Source organism: Protopterus annectens, chromosome 14.part0, assembly GCF_019279795.1.
Source record: "Protopterus annectens isolate FY-2018-M chromosome 14.part0, PAN1.0, whole genome shotgun sequence".
NCBI classification, from domain to species: domain Eukaryota; kingdom Metazoa; phylum Chordata; order Ceratodontiformes; family Protopteridae; genus Protopterus; species Protopterus annectens.
In genome coordinates, this window is record NC_056748.1 from 878,770,446 (window position 1) to 878,790,031 (window position 19,586).

The 19,586-nt window shown below is 38.3% G+C and overlaps 1 protein-coding gene across 1 annotated transcript in view; it reads right to left on the minus strand.

Annotated features, from left to right (window-relative positions):
* Positions 1-19,586, minus strand: part of PLCE1 (phospholipase C epsilon 1) — an 838,097-nt gene that overhangs the window by 169,617 nt on the left and 648,894 nt on the right. The window contains exon 24 of the mRNA XM_044055634.1: positions 9,900-10,066. Coding sequence (XP_043911569.1) covers positions 9,900-10,066 — 167 coding nt within the window. The remainder of the gene's footprint in view (positions 1-9,899; positions 10,067-19,586) is intronic.

Here is a 19,586-nt window from a genome sequence, read left to right on the forward strand (position 1 = left end):
AATGGGGAGAAGGACTTTTTCTGTAACAGATTTATTAACTATTAACTATGTATAAAAGCTATACTTGGAAACAATTTTTTTGCCTCCCAGACAACAAAAAAAGAACAAAGTGGTAGAGAGTGTGAATTGCTTTTATGGACATAATGCCCTTAATAAAGATGCTAGACCTTGCTTAAGTGAAAATTTCCCTGGGCAAAACTTGAAGATATGATCCCACGAGCCTCAGTTCTTGGATGTACATCCCAGAAACAAGGCAATATGACTGACAGAATTCTGTCAAGAGTATGACAAGTGTAAAAATACTGGTTCAGAAATTCTCAGCCCGAAAGCCACATCTTTTTTAATACGCTGGGCTTTGCCAGGGTCCAAGTCTGAATGTGGAAGATCTGTTCCACAGATTACTATAGACTGAACAAAATGGATCATTGCTTTTCATATATTAAAATTATGCTTTCTGAGAAATGGATGTTATCTAATTTCTACAAAATGTGCTACCACTTGAGGGGTTACTTAGGGATTGAGAACCCCCCATATAAGTTCACAGAGTAAATCTTGTACCCAGTGAAAACAGAAGAAATAACTGTTGTGAAGACTTTGAGCTATCTCAGAAGTGCTTGACAGAAGCTAATCCAAATATCTTGATACTCTTTTACAGCTACAAGTCAATAGCAGCCATTCAGGCTGGGTGGAAGAAAAGGCAGATGACATGACAGTCATGGATGACATAACAGAGAAACTTGTTCATGTAAATTGTCATACATCAGGAAAAAGGTCCAATAGAAATGTTTTAACTTCTTCCTCAATGGATTTACTTATGGCCTCAAAGTTTGGGTTCATCCAGTATTAAGAACTGTGCTGTCTAAGTATACTCCAGAATATTTAGAAGGGTCAAGCAAGTCACATGTTTAGAGGTACGAGTTATAATCAAGGAGTCACTGGGCTTGGCAAAATGTTTGCTTAGTTAGTACTAGTTTTTTTTAGGTGGCCTACATTTATTTATTATTTACTGACATTTGATTGTACATGGAATATGTTGAGCAGGGTGTAGCACTTACACAAGAGAAACATCTATACGGACTTTGTGCTGGAAAAGGTTAATCAAATGAGGGTCTTGAAATAAATAAGACAAGTTACCAAATGGATGGGATTCCTGTAGAAGTTTTGAAGTTGATAGGAAAGCAGGTGTTGAACATTTGAAAAAAAATGCTTACTATTGTTCTGAAAGGCAGTGATATCTGCATTGTGGATTGATGGATTAGAGGCAAAATTAAAGGTGAGAGGAGTCTTTTCTTATAGGTTGAGTTTGAAAAGAGGAACCAGTCCTGAATGTACTCCTTTCCCTCTCTTATTTGTAACATATTTGGATTCTTTAGCTAAAAAAGATGAAGAATTCACAAATTCAGAGATATAATTGGTGTGATAGTCAAGAAAACTAGCTCTGTTTGCAGATATCATCTTGTACTTAACCTAAATATGACATTAGGATGCTACAGGACATTTTAATACAGTTTCAGAAATTTTTGGGATATAAAATAAATGAAGGTAAAGCAAAGGCTATAACTATAATTGTATGCCTACACATGAATTAGTTCAACAACAGCCATCTTTATGAGGATATGAAAAGATTAAGTGTTTAGATATATGGATTAAAAATTATTTTGTTGCAGTAGTTAAAGATATATGGGAAGAGACCTAACATAAGAGTTTTTAAAAAATAGATCAGAAGCTAATAGCCATGGACATACAGAGTAAGATACAGGAAGAGAAAATGTTCTAATTCCTTTAGTCCTGTACACAGGCTGGGAATAATTTTATCAGTCAAAGGAAAAGTTGTGGAAGGAAATAAAGAGTTGAAAGAATTCATTTGGGATGGGAAAAGAGCAAGAAAAAAGTAGGATAGATGGATTCTTCCTACAGTTTAGTGTGGATTAGGACTACCTGATCTAAAAAGATACTTTAAGCAATTTAAGCTAAACTCAACCTCTGTTTGTCAACATGCTTTGATTGAGAAAACAGATGGTCAATAGTTGTACAAGACTGGACAATTCCTTGGGTTGGGGAATATGCCTTTTCCCATGGAACTGTGAAATCTTGGAGTTGGAAAAAAAACAGGGGCTGTATGTCTGGTGGGGTGCAGCCTTCCACGTTTGGGAGTGCAGGGGGATTGCCCCACTACAAAAGCACTGTTTTATTATTTGCTTGTTCTTCAGATTAGCATGAGAGTATACACAGACATTTGTTTGTGGACATTACAGATGCTGGCATAGTAGCCATTCAATGGTTGCTACTATACACATATATATATATATATATATATATATATATATATATATATATATGTGTGTGTGTGTGTGTGTGTGTGTGTGTATATATATATATATATAACACAGGCAGAGGGATATATATCAAAGAACAACAAAAACAATGTTGGAAAAAGGTGGAAGTACAAGGGATATGCAGAGGGACTACAGTTATGAAAGCCAGCCCTTGAGGAGAAGATCAGTGATTACACAGAATACTATAAACTGGCAGCAAAAATTATAAAGATTAAACCAGTGAGGGAGTGGAGAAAGGTGCCAGTTGGAATGCATGCAACTAAGAGTACAGAAAACATGCACAACATGGCAGAAATTAAGTGGCAGACATTAGCAAAGGAACCATACTGCTGGGAGAAAATATGGTAAAAAGGCAAAGTGATAGAATGGGCTGAAGCCAAGCAGGCATCTGACTTGCAGTTCAGAGAGTCATCAGGGACTGTTAGCAAAATGTAGATAGTGAGAGAGAGACAGAAGTGAATATTGACAGAAAGACCAGCTTTGGTATGGTTTTTAGTAAATGAGATAACAGAAGACATTATCAAGAAAGGAACAATTAACACCGACTATAAACTGCATTATAACTGTAAGAAATCAATCACAGCAGAGTAGAAAAGTTTGAGAAGGAATATTGGAACAACAAATTACAGAAGAAAAATGTGAGCAAATTTGTAAGTTCCCTAGGTATGCTGTAGAAGATTTTGGATATCTGAATGGAAATCTGTACAGTGGTACCTTTATAATCCAAGCAGACATAAGAGGATTTTGCCTCAAGTAGGGAACAGTTATGAGACTTGTGAAGGGAAGAAAAGGTGAAATTGGGAATACATCTTCTGGAAATGTGTGCAGTTAATTAGATTTAAGGACTCATAGGATCACAGGAGATCACTATGCTATCGACCCAGAGGTCATTTCAAGCCTAACTGTTTTGTAATACCATAGAAATGTTAGTTAAATATGCAAGGTTGCATTTAGTAATGGCTGCCCATGTCCAGGAGGGTTGTGGGTGCTAACCCCAGTAAGAATTTACACTGCCCCATCCACTCGTCCAGGTTCCTCTTGAACAGTGTCATAGAGGTGCCCTGTTTCACATGAAAAGTTAGTCTATTCCAAAGATGCAGCAGTTGCTGGGAGATAAATCTGTCCCTCCAGCATGTCTTATTTAAGTTGCAGGCCATATTTAGGTCCCTGGAATGGGTAGCCCTAGCCTTGTTCGATTTACAGATATGCAGCAAGTTCATTAGGTTTGTTTCTGAGATTGCTCTGTAAGCTAGGCATAAGTCTCCTCTAAGAAACAGAGTATAGTGACAGGGATTTTAGTCAGTCTGTGTAAGGCAAGTGCTGGAGTCCCTTGATCTTCTTTGCTAGAAACCTCTGAGGTCTCTCCAATTGCTGCAGGTGCTTTGTATGGTGCATGCCGAATGGGACGTTATACTCAATTATGGGCTGGATTAGTGCTGAGTACAGAGGGCTTATGATATATTTTACTCTGGAGGGGATGCCTTTACTAATCAAGAGTGCTACGTAGAAAGACTTCCTTACTACAGTAGGCACATGGTAGTCAAAGTTAAGGTCATACTGAACTTGTGATCCAAAGTCCCTTAATCACTTTGTGTTTACTTAGGGTACTGTTGTTGATTTGATAGAGGGAAGGGACAGTGTTTGTGCCAAAGGGAATGATGATGCATTTCTTTGCATTCAGTTTGAGACTGTGACTAAGACTCAATTCACTCGTCCACGTAAGACCCTCTTGGAGTATACTGACATCATTTGGGGATTCAGTAATTGCACCCAGTTTGCACTTATCTGCAAAATTGGTCAGCCACAACCCCTTTAGTTTTGACCTGAACTTTTTGAAAAGTATATACTAAATAGTAGGGGGCCCAGCACTGCCTCCTGTGGTACCCTGCTGGTAATATGTCTGCTGGTTGATGTGGAGTCACCCACTTTGATAGTGTGTGTATCGTGTTTGTGATATAAATATATATATATATATATATATATATATATATATATATATATATATATATATATATATATGTATGGTTGTAATTCAAAAGGATGAATATTTGTTTGACTGAAAAGTTTTTGTGGATGTAAAAGAGAGAATGCACAAATGAGTGGATGCTCATTTGTATGAATCACATTTTGTACTTGAGATATAGATTTACATAGTATAAGTAGATAGAAGTGAGTGCAGGAAAATTAATGTTGGAATGAAAGAGTGGTGGTTGAGAAGATGCGCAAGACTGTCTTAAAACTGTTGGTGTGGATGTGCAAGTGTCTGCAGATTAGGCTTAGGATAAGGGTTAGTTATGTGGATAAATTTAGTTTTATGCATTATTGTGTTGTGTATCCTCTGTTTCCTTTCTTGTCATGTAGTCGCACTGTTAGGTTCATATGTAGGTAACTAGGCTATTGGCCCCAGGGCCTATATAAGCCTAGCCAAAAAGGTACCCTGGCTTTCGCCACCCAAGAAAATTATTTTCCTGTGCCCCTGTCAAGCAGAGCCGCAGAAGTGATCCCCGGGGTGAATTTCCTGTCTCCCATCCAATCATCAAGATTTTTCTTGAAGAGTGCTAATGAGGAGCTTTGTTTGATACAGATAGGTAGTTTGCTCCAGAGTATGGGAAGTCTCTCGGACAGGGAAAGGGATTTTTGTAATTTATTGAGTATGGTTATGGTTAGTGTAAAGGGCAGGGGTAGGTCTTAGATTTTGGTTAGGGTCAGTACAGATGAGAAAGGTAGTGCAGCCCTATCTATCCCTTTACCAAACACATTCAGTCTATCCCCTTACCAAACCCTTACTCTAACACACACACACACACACACACACACACACACACACACACACACACACACACACACACTAAATTTATTCCCTTAGCCTGGCTGTACAACACACCATACACATTCACACTCAGACTCCCTGCCCCACCATTTACTTTTGATGACCAGCTGGTACTTGCCCAAGTTAGTCTTTCACTGACATTTTAAAGCTACTCAGTTGCATTGCACAAACATGTGTCAACCAAGTCAGCTGTAACCATATACAGATATGCTCACAGATGAAGCCACTTTAAATGTTTGAAACATAAAGCATCAAACAAAACAAGTCAGCCATTCATAATACTGACAACACACAACTGAAGCTCAGTATATTTCTTTTTTTGATGTACTAAACATGACTTTACAAAATTCAGATCAAACTTGTCTGAATAGTGGTAGTGCAACAGAGTCTTTTTACAATAACATGCATCACTAGGGTTAGGGTGAGCATGCATTACTAATGTGGGAAGGGGCTTAAAGGACCACTACGGGCAAACAATGAAAAAACATATATTTTTTATCTTGCCATGATTTACTGCACCACCTAAAGCTGTCTGCAGCAAAATAAGTATTCATTCCTAATTTTATTTATTTTTTTACTCATCTGCCCTCATAGGGGCAGACATTGTGATTCCTTTGGAAAGTTAACTCTGTCTCAATGCACAGACTGTGAGAACAAATAGCCCTACCATTTATTGTCAGACTAGACTTCCATTCACTTAGAATGGACCACCTGAAAAAAATGCCAAGTCTGAGAGTGCTCATGTGTCATTGACTGGAATGTGCTGAGTTTTACAAATGTTGTTCCTATTGATGTACTATGCATTCTCTGAAAGTAACTTGAAAAAGTGTCAACAAATTACTGAGATAAAAAAGACTTTTCACAAGGAGCAGTTTTGCAAGTTTCAATTCCTGGCCAAGTTACTCCTCCCATCGTCCCTCCTTCAGTGGGCTACAGTCTCACATTTCCAGCTTGGGTAGATTCAATTATTTCATCAGCTTTGCATGACAATAGACATCAAATAATTCACAGCCTGGTCTGCCACTAAAACTGTTTCCTTATATGTCTATTCACTTCTGAATAGCATTACACCAGGAATAAAAACAAACAAAAAAAAAAACAAAGCACAGCCATCAGTCCTGAGTTTGGGCCAATCTATCCATTTCTTAATGTGCAGAGTAAAACATTCAGTTTAGAATGCATTTTGGCTGCTGACATGGTTATCTTTGCATAGTTATTCTCTTATAGCATAACCTGAACTTATGGTATTCAATGCCAAGCTTTACAACAGTTCTCAGTTTTCGTAACAATGACCTCCCAAGCCTCTGACGTGACCCAGTACTTTGTCAATATACTGTAAATACATAGATTAATACAAATATTTGTGCACATATGACACGTACAATAATACACACACATATACCATCATTAAAACAAGACAAATACAATATAAATCATATCAGTATAGTTATGATTTCTAGTTTATGACCCTGTTTGTCTATGGAAACTTCTTTCTGAATTTATGTTCAAGCAATTGTATATTTGTTTTATATTATCTTGTTTAATTGTTTCTCAGTATTCTAACCACTGTATGCTGCATCAATTGTAAAACTCTGATTTTAGTCCTTTTATATTTTCTGTGCTCTTTGTACAAAATAGCTATGTTTGTATAATTTATTTTTATTATTTTTATAATTGTTTACTATGTATCTGGAGCTTTTCTCCCCGAACCTTTGCTGAAAACGGTCACCTTGTGTTCAGTCGGACTAACCTGGTAAACAAATGGAAAATAAATAAAAAATAAAATATACTAAGAAAATCAGTCAATATATCAAGAAAAATCCAAAACTTAAGTAAAAAAACACAGTAGGAAAATGTTTCCTTGATGCTGTCATGAATATCCCACTCACTTATTCAGATATTATGGGCAAACATATATAGCTACGAAAACAAAATCGAGACTAAATCCAAGGACAACCACAAAGCATTCTATAGCTATGTCAAGAATCTAGATGGCAACACCCAGATCTGCTCTGAGTTACAGCACAAAGGCACGAAAATTACAGAACCAACTGATATTGCCAACATTCTAGCAGATCGGTTCAGTGCTAACTTTACCACCCTCTCACCCCCTAAAGGGCCCATATCTATACAGGAAGAATGCAGAGTCCCTGTAATCACAACTATGCAGGTAAAAGCTGCACTCTCTAAAGCCAAAAACACAGCATCCATGGGACCGGACAACATCCCAGGCTGCGTTTTACATGAACTTCAGAACGAACTGGCTCCCCACTTAAGCACCATGTTCAATAATAGCCTCGCATCAGGCTTTGTGCCCACTGAATGGCACACAGCAACAGTTATTCCACTTCACAAAGGCGGAGCCACCACTGATCCTGGGAACTATTGACATATTAGCCTGTTGAGCCTGGTCTGCAAGGCCATGGAACGTATAATCATGGAACTCATAAACAAAGACATTGGTAACCTCCAAACTCTGGATCCCACCCAGTTCAGGTTTGTGAAAGGCAGATCATGCCTCCTGAACCTGATCAACTTCTTTGAGGCAGTCACGCAAGCCGTGGATGAGGGTAAGGTGGTTCACACAGCCTATGTTGACCTCGCCAAGGCTTTTGACACCATCCCCCATTCTGGAATTACAGCTAAACTCACTAAACTAGGTATAAATTCCTACGTCACAAGATGGGTTGCCAGCTGGCTCACTGACAGAAACCACACTGTGAAAGTTGCAGACTCCAATCAGTGACAAGTGGAGTACCACAGGGTTCCGTCCTGGGACCTCTCCTGTTTGGTATCCACTTCTCTGAAGTACAGGCTAACACAGAAGGCCTCTGGCTAACGAAGTTCGCAGATGACTGCAAACTAGGAGCCTTAGTCAAGTCCCCAAATGATGTGGACATCCTACAGAAGGTCCTCACTGAGACAGATGCCTGGTGTCAGAGCCATGGCCTCAAGCTCATTGCCAAAAAGTTCAGTGTCATCCCCTTTGGTAAAAACTCTGTACCCATGAACTACCAACATAGGCAGCAATCTACTTAACATCAAATGCGTGATGAGACCTTGGGACCCAGGTGGACAGTAGTCTCTCCTTTGATAGTCACATCGGCACAGTAGTCAGGAAGTCCTTCTACATGGCACACCTCATCATAAAAGGGTTCTCATCCAGGAAAAAAGAGGTCATTGTTCCCCTCTACTCATCACTCATTACACCCATTATAGAGTACAACGCCCCTTTTGGAATGTACCTCACAAGACATCTGCAGCAGCTGGAAAGGCCAAAGAAGTACCTCACAAAGAGGATTACTGGCCTCAAACAAATGTGCTACACTGACCGCCTCAAAAACTCCAGCTTTACTCTGTAGCATATCGCCTACTCCGAGGTGATCTCTGCCTAACATATAAAGCTATGTCAAACCCAGAGCTGTTGGACATGCTACACCTAAAGAAATCCCAATCCCTCAGAGCTACACGCTCTAGGGACCCAAACCTTGTCACCACAATAAACAGGACATGCTGGAGGGATAGATTCCTGTCCCAGAGACTTCCTATACTTTGGAACAAGCTACCCATCTATGTCAAGCAACGCTCTTCATTAGCACCCTTCAAGAAAAATCTTGATGAGTGGATGGGAGATAGGAAATACACCCCGGGGATCACTTCTGTGTCTCTGTTGGACAGTGGCACAGGAATATAACTTTCTTGGGTGGCGTAAGCTATGGTACTTTGCTGGCTTGGCTTACGTAGGCTTTGGGCCGATAGCCTAGTACCTACCTATGAACCTATATATATAATATTATAACATATATAATATATTAGACAAAACAACGTACCCAAAACACTAGGTGACTCTATAATCAGGTACACTGATGTCCTACTCATCAGGCTAAACAAGGAGAAGTTCACTGTCATCTGCCTGTCATGTTCCAGGATCCGCCACATAACCCATGCACTCAGGTCACTAGACAACAAGTACAAATATGACTCTGTCATTGTCCATGTTGGTGTGAATGACCTGAGATGTACCTCCCTGGACTACATGAAGAGAGACATGGAAGAGCTCTCCGATCTTGTAGCCCAGGCAAGTATGACCCTAGCCCTGAGTAGCATCCTGCCTTCACTCAGAATGATGTCACAGTACAAGGACAAAATGACTGACTTCAACAATTGGCTAAGCTTCTGGTGTCATTCTACAGGGATCCAGTATCTGTCTGCCTGGGACGACATGGTCGACAGACCACGATGCTTTGCCAGAGCTGGCCTGCACCTGTCACCCCTAGGATTCCAGATACTGGCTAAGGCTCTTGCTGCCCCTATAGTGCCTTTTTTACATAAGGTTCAAATGACAAATTCACCACCGTAACAGCAACAGGCAAGCAGAAACTGAGGGTAATGCCACTCAATGCTAGAAGTCTAAACCTCAAAATGCACTCACTCTAGGCACTCCTTAAAATGGAGAACATCGACATCTGTGCAGTGATGGAGACCTGGTTCAAGGCTCCAGAGAGCACCCCTGCATTACCAGGCTATAACTCATACCACACTTTTCGGCCACGTAACCTGGACCACTTTTCAATAAGTGAATACCTGCATAACTTGCACCCCAGTTATGTAGTGCAGCTATAATAATTGTAACAAAAAGGATTATGTTCTGTTCCTACTTTGTTCTGCATTATCAAAATAATCAGACCACATCTTACTTTGTACTTAATTCAGAAAACAACATATATAATTACCATCAGTGAGTAAACAACAGGTTCCACATTGTCCATTGTTTCTCGTTCTAAAGGACAAAACTGCTGATACATTAAGCAGTTCTTGTCCCAGAAAACCGGGGGTTTCAAAACAAATCCACAACCACCATTGGCTTCAAACATTGCAGCATTTAAGTGCATAGGAAGATCTGCAGGGAAAGCAAAACAGAAAAATGACAATATTAGAAATAAAAAGAAACACCCTGACTGTTCTACATTTGGTTGTGAGAAATTATCTTTAATAACAACATGCTTAAAGCAAACATTAATTTTATTTTCACAGTTCTGTATTTTGCAAAGAATCGTTTCAACACAATAATGACTTACTTCTTCCCTTACTTGTTAATCTGATGAATGTAAGCACTCTTCCTTGGGTTGCTTATCTATCCAGCAACCATGAATATTAATAGAGGACAGGCTGCCTCATAAGCAGCACTGAAAAGATACCCTGCCTTGCTGGACTCTTACATTTCTTAACTCATTCCCTCCAATGGAGCTCTTTCAAGTTTGTAGCCTATCTTCCAGTGGGTGTGGCATGAGCTTTTAAAAAAAATTAAGTTATAGACTCACAAATTCAAATAAATGGTCATATCTCTAGAACCATAAGTGTTACTAAAAAATTGTAAATGTCAAAACTATTTAGAACAAAGCAATCTTAACAGTGACAGCATTCATTTAATTCTAAGTCAAACTGGATTTTATAAGCCAAATATTGATTTTTGTAATGTTATATAAACAGTTTAATATATCTTCGTAACCTTTCAAGCTATACAATTACCGCCAGCAGCATTTTCTTCATAAAGCCATGAGATTTCGGGTCTATTAGTTCGCCGAAATTTTATTTCAGCAAACACCTATTTACTGACCCCTATTCAGTGAAAATCCCTTCAGTGATTCACTGAATTTACCAAGGGCAAGGAAATACTTGCCTGCAGTACAACGGACCAACATCTAAATGAACTGAACCCACCCCTCCCACACACCGCCCTAACTATATATACCAACTCCAAGATCTCACTACAGTGGAGAAAAGGGCAAAGTTCTGTAGTTGGCCAACCACGTCTTTGCCCTTGGTAAATTCAGTGAATCTCTGAAGCGATTTTTGCTGAATAGGGGTCGACGAATAGGTTTATTTCGGCAAACTAATTTAGGCCCAAGATTTCATATGAGGCTAGGCAATTCTATCTGTGCCACTTGATTGTTAGATATTTAGGAACATATGACAATTATTACAATAAAAATAAATAGTATACAAATAACCTCTTTAATTGCATTAGACAGAGGTCTGATATTAATACAGTTGTGCTCTCCATCACATAAGCTTTAAGATAAAATATCCTAATAGTTTGTATGCAGCACAGTCTTGGAACTATCAATGCAATTATGATGAGGCAATACTTGATACTACAGGAATCACTAGGATGATTGCACAGAAGGCTACAATGAGTTACAATATGAGCAATTCTTTAAAGTCGAACAGTGAAAACAGTTTAAATTTAACAGCTAGTAGTGATATAAAAGGCGCCATCTAGCTGGTCTACCCTCCAAAAAAGAACTGCCCAGCACATTACAGACAAACACAGTGGTATGCCTTTTTGCCCTCCCCCCCAATCAGACTGCTGCCTCTCATCTCACAGCTGAAGATCATGATGCCAGCTGGGAAAAAGTGACAGAAAAGCTTCATGTTGTTCACAAAATAACGGTTATATGGCTTGTACTAAACAACAGAAAAGTAGCCCTAGCTACTGGAAAGCAAAATGGGACGAAGAAATTGTGTGTACTTAAAGATGTAACTAGCTAGGTATCTTATTTTTCTTATGATTGCTTGCCTAGAATTGTTTTTAAGTTCCTATGTTCCTTTTATTTTTTCTTGCCCTTTCATTAATGACAGTGTCTTAAGCTGAGAAGACTGACTGCGTGTTTTAATGCACGTTACAATAAGGCCTGAGAGGGTGCATGTTGGTATGCAAGAGTTATTTTATTTTTATTTTACCAGGGTAGTACACTGATCACAACAGACTATTTGCAGGTACAGCCCGGGTGAAGAAATTCACATAAACTCATTCTCAAATGAGGAGTAATCACGGAATGCAGAGGATGTTACAGACAGTTTGAAACAAAGAGCAGAAATTATTAATAGAGTAGAAAAACAAAGGTAGATGCATTTTAGTAGTAAATATGGAAGGTAAGCAGCAGGTGAGAACAGAAGGCCAAAGTGATGCAGATGAAAGGGGGTGAGCATTAGATGATGTGTCTAGGGTAAAAGCACTTCCAGTTAGTCTTTTTTGTGGAGGTACATTTTGAGTTGTGTTCTAAAAACAGGGAAAGATGAGGTTTCTTTTAGGTGATTGTGGAGGAGACTGACAGAGACTGGGTGCAAGAATGGGGAAGGAGAAGTCAGTACACTGCAGTTTGTTTTGGGGGGATTTAGATTAAAGGAGTTAATTGGGAGAGGTTGTGAAGGTTGTAGGGTGTGGTTTTATTATGGGGTTTAGCAGTAAGAGTGGGAAGGTACCTGGCTGAAATAGTTTGAAAAGAAGATCCCTTGGAGTAGCTCAACTCTGTCGGAGACTGGGAGCTATCTGGCTTTGGAAAGCATGGTGCAGCTGTGTTCCTTTGAAGGGAGAGGGAAACGAGTCAGCAGACTTGATTTTCAATGAACTATAGAGTGGATGAGATTTTTTAACATGCTGGGGCTATGATGGGATGCACGTATTGAATCTGGGTAAGGAGGATTCCTTTGCCTATTGCAGCTCTTCCTGGCCAGGAGGGAAAGGTATATATTTTCATGACAAGAATAAAAGAGAATTAATCTTTTTCCTGATGTTTCAGTGCAGTTATGAAAGTTAAGTGACTAGTCCGGATATAAACCTAGGTATTTTAACAACATGGTTGCATTTACCGGGATAATATTGAGATCTAACATGCTGACATTTTTAGAAGTTTTTTTCCAGCTTTTGTGAGGTTCTAAGTATCATACTTTTTGTTTTGGAGGGGTTTAGAAGTAGCTTATGGTTGACTGGCCAAGAATTAAGAGAGTGGAGGTCAGACTGAAACTGGGTTTGAATAGTTGAATGCAGGACGCAGGATCGAAGGATAACCATGCTATGTGCATAGAGAGTGATAGAAAGGTTAGAGAGGTTGGAGGGTAGTTTGCTAATAAAGACTGATGGCAACAGTGGGGCGAGAATGGGGTCCTGGAGAACTCGATTGGTGAGGGAGTGCCAGAGGTGATACGAATGACCTGATTTTGACTCTGAGATACCCAACTGTTAAGTAATCTTGGAACCAGGTGATTGTGTTAGAGCTAACTCCAATTTTTGGATAGAGTGAAGGAACAGGATGTGGTCAATAAGATCAAAAGTTGTGGTAATGAAGAGAGCTTTTTATCCCTGGGGTTTATCATCCCCTGGGGTGCTTCTAAGAGTGAGGAAAAGAGATACTTTAGCTGGAATATCTCAAAGCTAGTATGCAATGAATAATTTATAATAATAATATTACTGTTTTTCCCAAACAACTGATCCAGATATAGTCATGTTACAATGCAACATCATCTCAATTTCTGCAGTTTAGCTCTTAATCAGATCACGAAGATTTCTGCAAGAATGTGAAATTTGGGAATTTAAAATATACAGAATGTGTCATATCACAGTATACTGTCCAACTTCAGGTGTGCTGTCATACAACCGAGAAAATCAGATCTTTTTCAACAGAGCACCTTACAGTGCAATGCCCTATAATACCCCTCATCACCAATAACACAACTATGAATACAAAATAGTTCATATTGTCAAATGCAGAACAGTGTGCACACAGACACAGACACAGACACACACACAAAACCAGGGCCTTTGTCTTACGAAGCTCCTAACTGACCCAGATGTTCATTTGAGCTTCAGTTCAAGTAGTATGTAGATGCACTGTCTCCTTTCCACTCTGTCTGATGCCGTAAAGTATTATGTACTACACTAGGTGTTGCTAATAAGTCCTGAAAACAGAAACAAGACAAGCTTGTTAAGCACCTTTCTGTTGTCACAAAGATGTGAATAAACGTTTGTTAAGCACCCATCCCTAACCGCTGTTAAAATTAATTACTGGATTGAATGACAGTCGATAATGGCTACAAGCAAAGAACAGCAGCAGAAAATAAAACGCCTTTAAAAGCTCTGTTAAATGCTTTACTCTGCCAAACATAATTAACAAAGAGTGTGGCAAAAATTAACTAATAGTTTTTAAAGCATTTATTTTTTTAGGGGGCACTTTGTTTCTGTCTGTTTGCTGGTGCTATTTGTTTTACAAGCTTTCTAAAACTGGTAAAACACTTCCCACTCCTCTAATCTTTTTTCTTTAACTGGTAGTTCATAGAGCAGATAAAGTTCCATGCTGTAGGAAGAATTGTGATCTGGTTTTAACAGTCATCAACATTACTAATTGTTCTCGCCATGGATGCCAAGGTTCAACTCTTCAGCATCACTCTCAAGGTGAATTTCTTGGCACTCATGACTTGAACACATACACTAGTTACAATCAGATACCCAATTACAATCCTGTATGTTAAGGGGAGGAAAGTACTCCATAGTGAGGCTAGGTTGTGGGGACAAACCCATTTACCTTGTAAAAATACAGCCCGTTTTTCTTGTAAAATAACTAAATAATTAATACCTAGAAACATACAGGTTTACTTATTCTGTTCTCATTGGTTCCTTCACATGTGCTTGTGTGTACCTGTGAGGGTGTACACTTGTAATCTGCAGGACCATGATATGCTACCATTAAATACAAACATTAAGCAAGTCAGGTTAAATGCAATATTTACCAAATCATGCACAGACATTTCTAAAGTTTTATCTCCATGCAGTACTGACTGATGGTGGTAGGGAAACTGATGCTTAATAAAATATTTGTATAGAACTTATGGAAACCACTGTATACATTTTTTTATGTCTCACAATACACTGCACTGGTTGGCAGTTGCCTGACTTCCTTTAATTTCTGGATCTGATACATATGATGCTCTCCTCAATGTGTTCAATTTCGTGCTAAATCAGGAAAACACTAATTTCTGCTACATCTGGTTTACTGCGTGATCCAGTTGCTCAAACTTCAAGTAGTACTGCTGCATGCAAGGAAGATGCTATCATTTTCAACAACATTCCATTACGGAATCTTATGGATACAACACATTACACATACATTTGTTTATTTTTAAGCACTTATTTTACATAGAACTTGCTGGTATTCTGATATGGTGAAAGCTTTTCATAATTCATCACCAGTAAAGTGAAAAAAAATGTATATGATGTATAATCTTAAACAGGTACTTTCTATGATAATGGCTGAAGTCCTAGGCTCTTACTTCCCTTTTCTGTTGTACATCAATGCTGTGGATGATGGGAATGCATGTCCGAAGAGGAAAAGGGAGGTTGATGTTGAATGGGATAGGGTGGGGGAGACGGGGACTAAAATTATAAACATCATCTGTGACATATACCATATCTTGTAGAGAGTTACAATGTTAAACCGCTGTTAGGGTGGCCACATTTTTATTTTGACCAGAGTGGGATACTTCTTACAGGACTGGAAGATTTGGTAGATCATACGATCACCTTAGTCAATCACAAAGACTAACATTCTCTTTATTACTAAAGATAAAGAGCCTTTGTTGTAAATTTACAAGTGGACTTGTAGTTTAATTCAAGATTTAGAAGAAATAAATTGCTTTCTCCTATAATATAGGGACAACTGATATTTTAGTGTTTTTTATGCAAGACATAAGTGACCAAATCAGGATTTACCTGTAGAAACATGTACAGATATTAAGTGAAAATGCAGTAGAGAGAAAAACAAAAAATACAGTAATTTAAGCATATGCTTAAATCATCAGCACCTCACCATAATTAAATGCAGCATGCTAATATCATTATTACATAACTATTAAAATAAACTCTGAAAAAATCACGATATGAATCCCACAGGATAACAGAAAGCAAGAGTAACTTCCAGATATTGACTCAAAAAGAACATGCTTAGCATCAAAACATTCAGACGATGGTGTCAGAACACAATGTATGATTAAACTAAATACATCTTTATAACTGGCCAGCAAGAAAAACACAACCATGAAATTTTTAACAGAAAATTAGATTATTAAAACTACCATTTAGAAAAAAATAGCAGTTCTACAAAAAGAAGACATTGGTGGATACTGTTTATAAGATTTATAATAACCTAGTCAAGTGAACAGACACCAGGCATAGTTTTAAAAATGCTCATTAGAAGAGACATGAAAGCATAGCCTGATAAACAAGAATTTGATCTATAAATGTTCAAGTTAAGGTTGCCAGAGCAACTGGAGTGTGACTCATTTTTTCTGCCTTTCTTGTAACAGATCCACTGTTCCCCATTTTAGATTTGTGTGTATAACCCATGTTATAAATCTTGTTCAGGTTTAGTGCTATGACTGAAAGTTGCAATGAGGCTGAAAAATAACCTTTATGTAAGAAACTCAGAGGAGAAATGTCTGAATGAAAAGGAAACAGAACTAGGATGACCTAGTATAAATTTCAAGTGGACATTCTTAGAAGATGCTTGATCCATCAAATTTAAAAAAACAGTTTTTTTCAGCACATCAATTTTTTACAGTAGAAAAGTTGGCCTAGCATACAAGACAGCTCAAACAGGATATTTTTTTTTATTTTCACAGCACAGCTATCAACTGTCTCTGATTTCACAGTATGTTCCAGATTTAGACCCATATGTTGGGTTTATTATTCATAAACTTTGTGTTTTTTTTTTCCTGGCAAATCATTGAGGACTGCATTCACTAAATAATGACTGACATATTAAGTTTAGTTTCAGACTTCACAGTCTTCAGAAACATATGCTAGAGTTCAAAACCTGTTAGTCTAACAGTTATTTATTTGACATTTTTTTTTTAACTGGGTTGGTCCAACTGGGCCAAAAGCCCATTTTCAGTGGAGACCCGAGGAGACAAGCTCCAGAGATTATACAGACCAAAAAACTTGTGTAGCAATATATGTACACAAGAAGTATAGGAGTATAGAGAAAAAACATGAAAAAACTGTAGTTAATATCTATATAGATACACATACATACATACACACACACACACACACACACACACATATATATATATATATATATATATATATATATATATATATATATATGGGTTCCGTTCAGAATTTCAAATCTCATATGATCGAAGATCATATGTACGTTCGAAGTTTAAAAACTTTGAAATCCTGAATGGAGATCGGCATACAGCGTGGACCCGGAGATTTCCCTTATCCTCGTTGTAGTGCGATCTCGGAGTTGGTATATTTAAGTTGTGGGGGGTGTAGGGGACACAGCCCCCCACATGGGAGATGCAGGTGGGCTTTCCCCCCTGCATACACATGTTTTAGTGTGTTGGGTGGTGTTTTGGGGGGGTTCACAATTTTGAGATTCTGAACTTGATATTCTGAAACTCGAGATTTTGGGATTTTGAAATTTCGTAATGAACCCATATATATATATATATATATATATATATATATATATATATATATATATGTGTGTGTGTGTGTGTGTGTGTGTGTGTGTCTGTGTAGATATATATATATATATATATATATATATATATATATATATGGGTTCCGGATGTTTGCTCGGATGAGCAAACGACTGGGCATACTTATCTGAAAGTGCTTTTCACTGAAGAAGCACTTTTGCGTAAGTATGCCTGTTGCCGAGGCTGTACTACGGTGCAGGTAACGGAAGTTTCCCTTGTCCCCACTGTAGTGCGGTCTCAGAGGAAGAATATTAAAGTGGGGGGATGTGGGGGGCACACACCTAAGTCACTTGCTTATTAAGGCCAGGATATGAATCAGCCCTTAAACGAACAATCCACTCATAGGTTCATAGGTTCATAGGTTCATAGGTTCATACTAGGCTATCTGCCCAAGGGCATTTATAAGCCTATTAGTTTGAATAAAAACTATGCCTATCATTTTCTGTGCCTCTGTCAAGCAGTGACACTGAAGTAATCATCCATTGGTCAAGATTCCTCTTGAACAAGGCCAGCGTGCTCTGCCTCACATGTACCGATTTTGTTCCACAGCATAGGAGTCTCTGGGTGATGAATCTGTCCCTCCAGCACGTTCTATTTATAACCGTGTCAAGGTTTAAGTCTTGTGGTTCTGAGGGATCTAGATTTTTTGAGGTGAAGCATATTCATCAAATCTGGGTTTGACATGGCCTTATATGTCAGGCACAGGTCACCTCTTTAACATCCAGTCTAGTAATTATATTTTATAATAAGCAAGTGACTTTAAAACCTATTTTAAAGTTAAAACAGAATGCAGTGGGCTAAAGGATATATAGAAAGAAAGAAAAAAAATTTCTTTGGTGTTTGTAAAGTGTATTCGCACTATGTATATATTTTTTGTATATATATATATATATATATATATATATATATATATATTTTTTTTTTTTTTTTAAAGCTTTTATTACTGAATGCTTTTAATGAATGTGTTTTAATTGGTTTGTTACTTTAATAGGTTGGCTGTGTCATGTGATTTATACATACTTTAACACTTAATGGAGTTTGTTTGTTACTTTATTTGAAACACAGAGGAAGGACTTGATGTCTGAAAGCTTTGTTCGCTAATAAATTGCTCACGTTGTGAAGAAGTGTTTTGTTTTTTACTTTTTCTTGGTTTTCAGCATACTCCACTTCATCAGCCTAAACATCTTTGTTTTTTGTGGTCAGTCAATGTTAGTCAGCTGCTCTGCTACTCCTTGAGAGCAGTCTGCTGAAGGAACCAACACACCGACCGCAGTTCAGCAAAGTTCAACTTCCCGATCACAGGAAATCACTCACAGTGCTCAATCTGAAACCACACCAGCAAAGTTCCCTTTCCTTTCCTTCTGGAGATTTCTCCATTTTTCAGCTTTATGTGAGTGTGAATGTAGCATGTACAAGTTCAGAGAGGGGGTGCTTGCTCTCTTACAAAAAATGACAACAACCTTTACTGCCGGGTCAGTTTTAGTGGCTCATTTTCAGGGAGCTGCTTCCTCTGGGTGTGGTTTTAAGAACTTGGAATGGAAGCATGCTAGTCTATACAAGACTAAAGCTTCCCTCCTTCCCTTGGCAAGAGGTCTTGTTAACCACAACAAAAGATTATTTCATGAATTAATCAGGTCAGACGCTCTATTAATTATCGCAAACCACTGGCAAATCTATAAAAAAAATTTTATGAAAATGACTGCAACTCAGTATCTGCTGTCTAGATTGAAGTCCCCCACCTTGGCAAGGCAGGCGATTCTTCTGTTGTATGATTATCCAATGCCATCACAGATATGGCTGTTTAGCATAAACAGGGGCAAGTGGTTTGTCTGTCAGGAAAACACAGCAAAAATGCTCAGCACAAAGGTTGATCCAACACACCGGAAAGCTGGTGCAATTCTTTAATTTATACCAATCAATATTTCACCAGCTTTCTGGTGTGTTAGGTCAGCCTTTGTGCAGAGCATTTTGCAATGTTGTGAATGTTTGGTGTAAATCAATATTTGGAGTGGTTGCTGGCAGAAACATTGTGGTGTATTCAACTCTTCAATGAGGAAACATGCAATCTCTTTAATTCATTTTGGAACTGTCCAAGG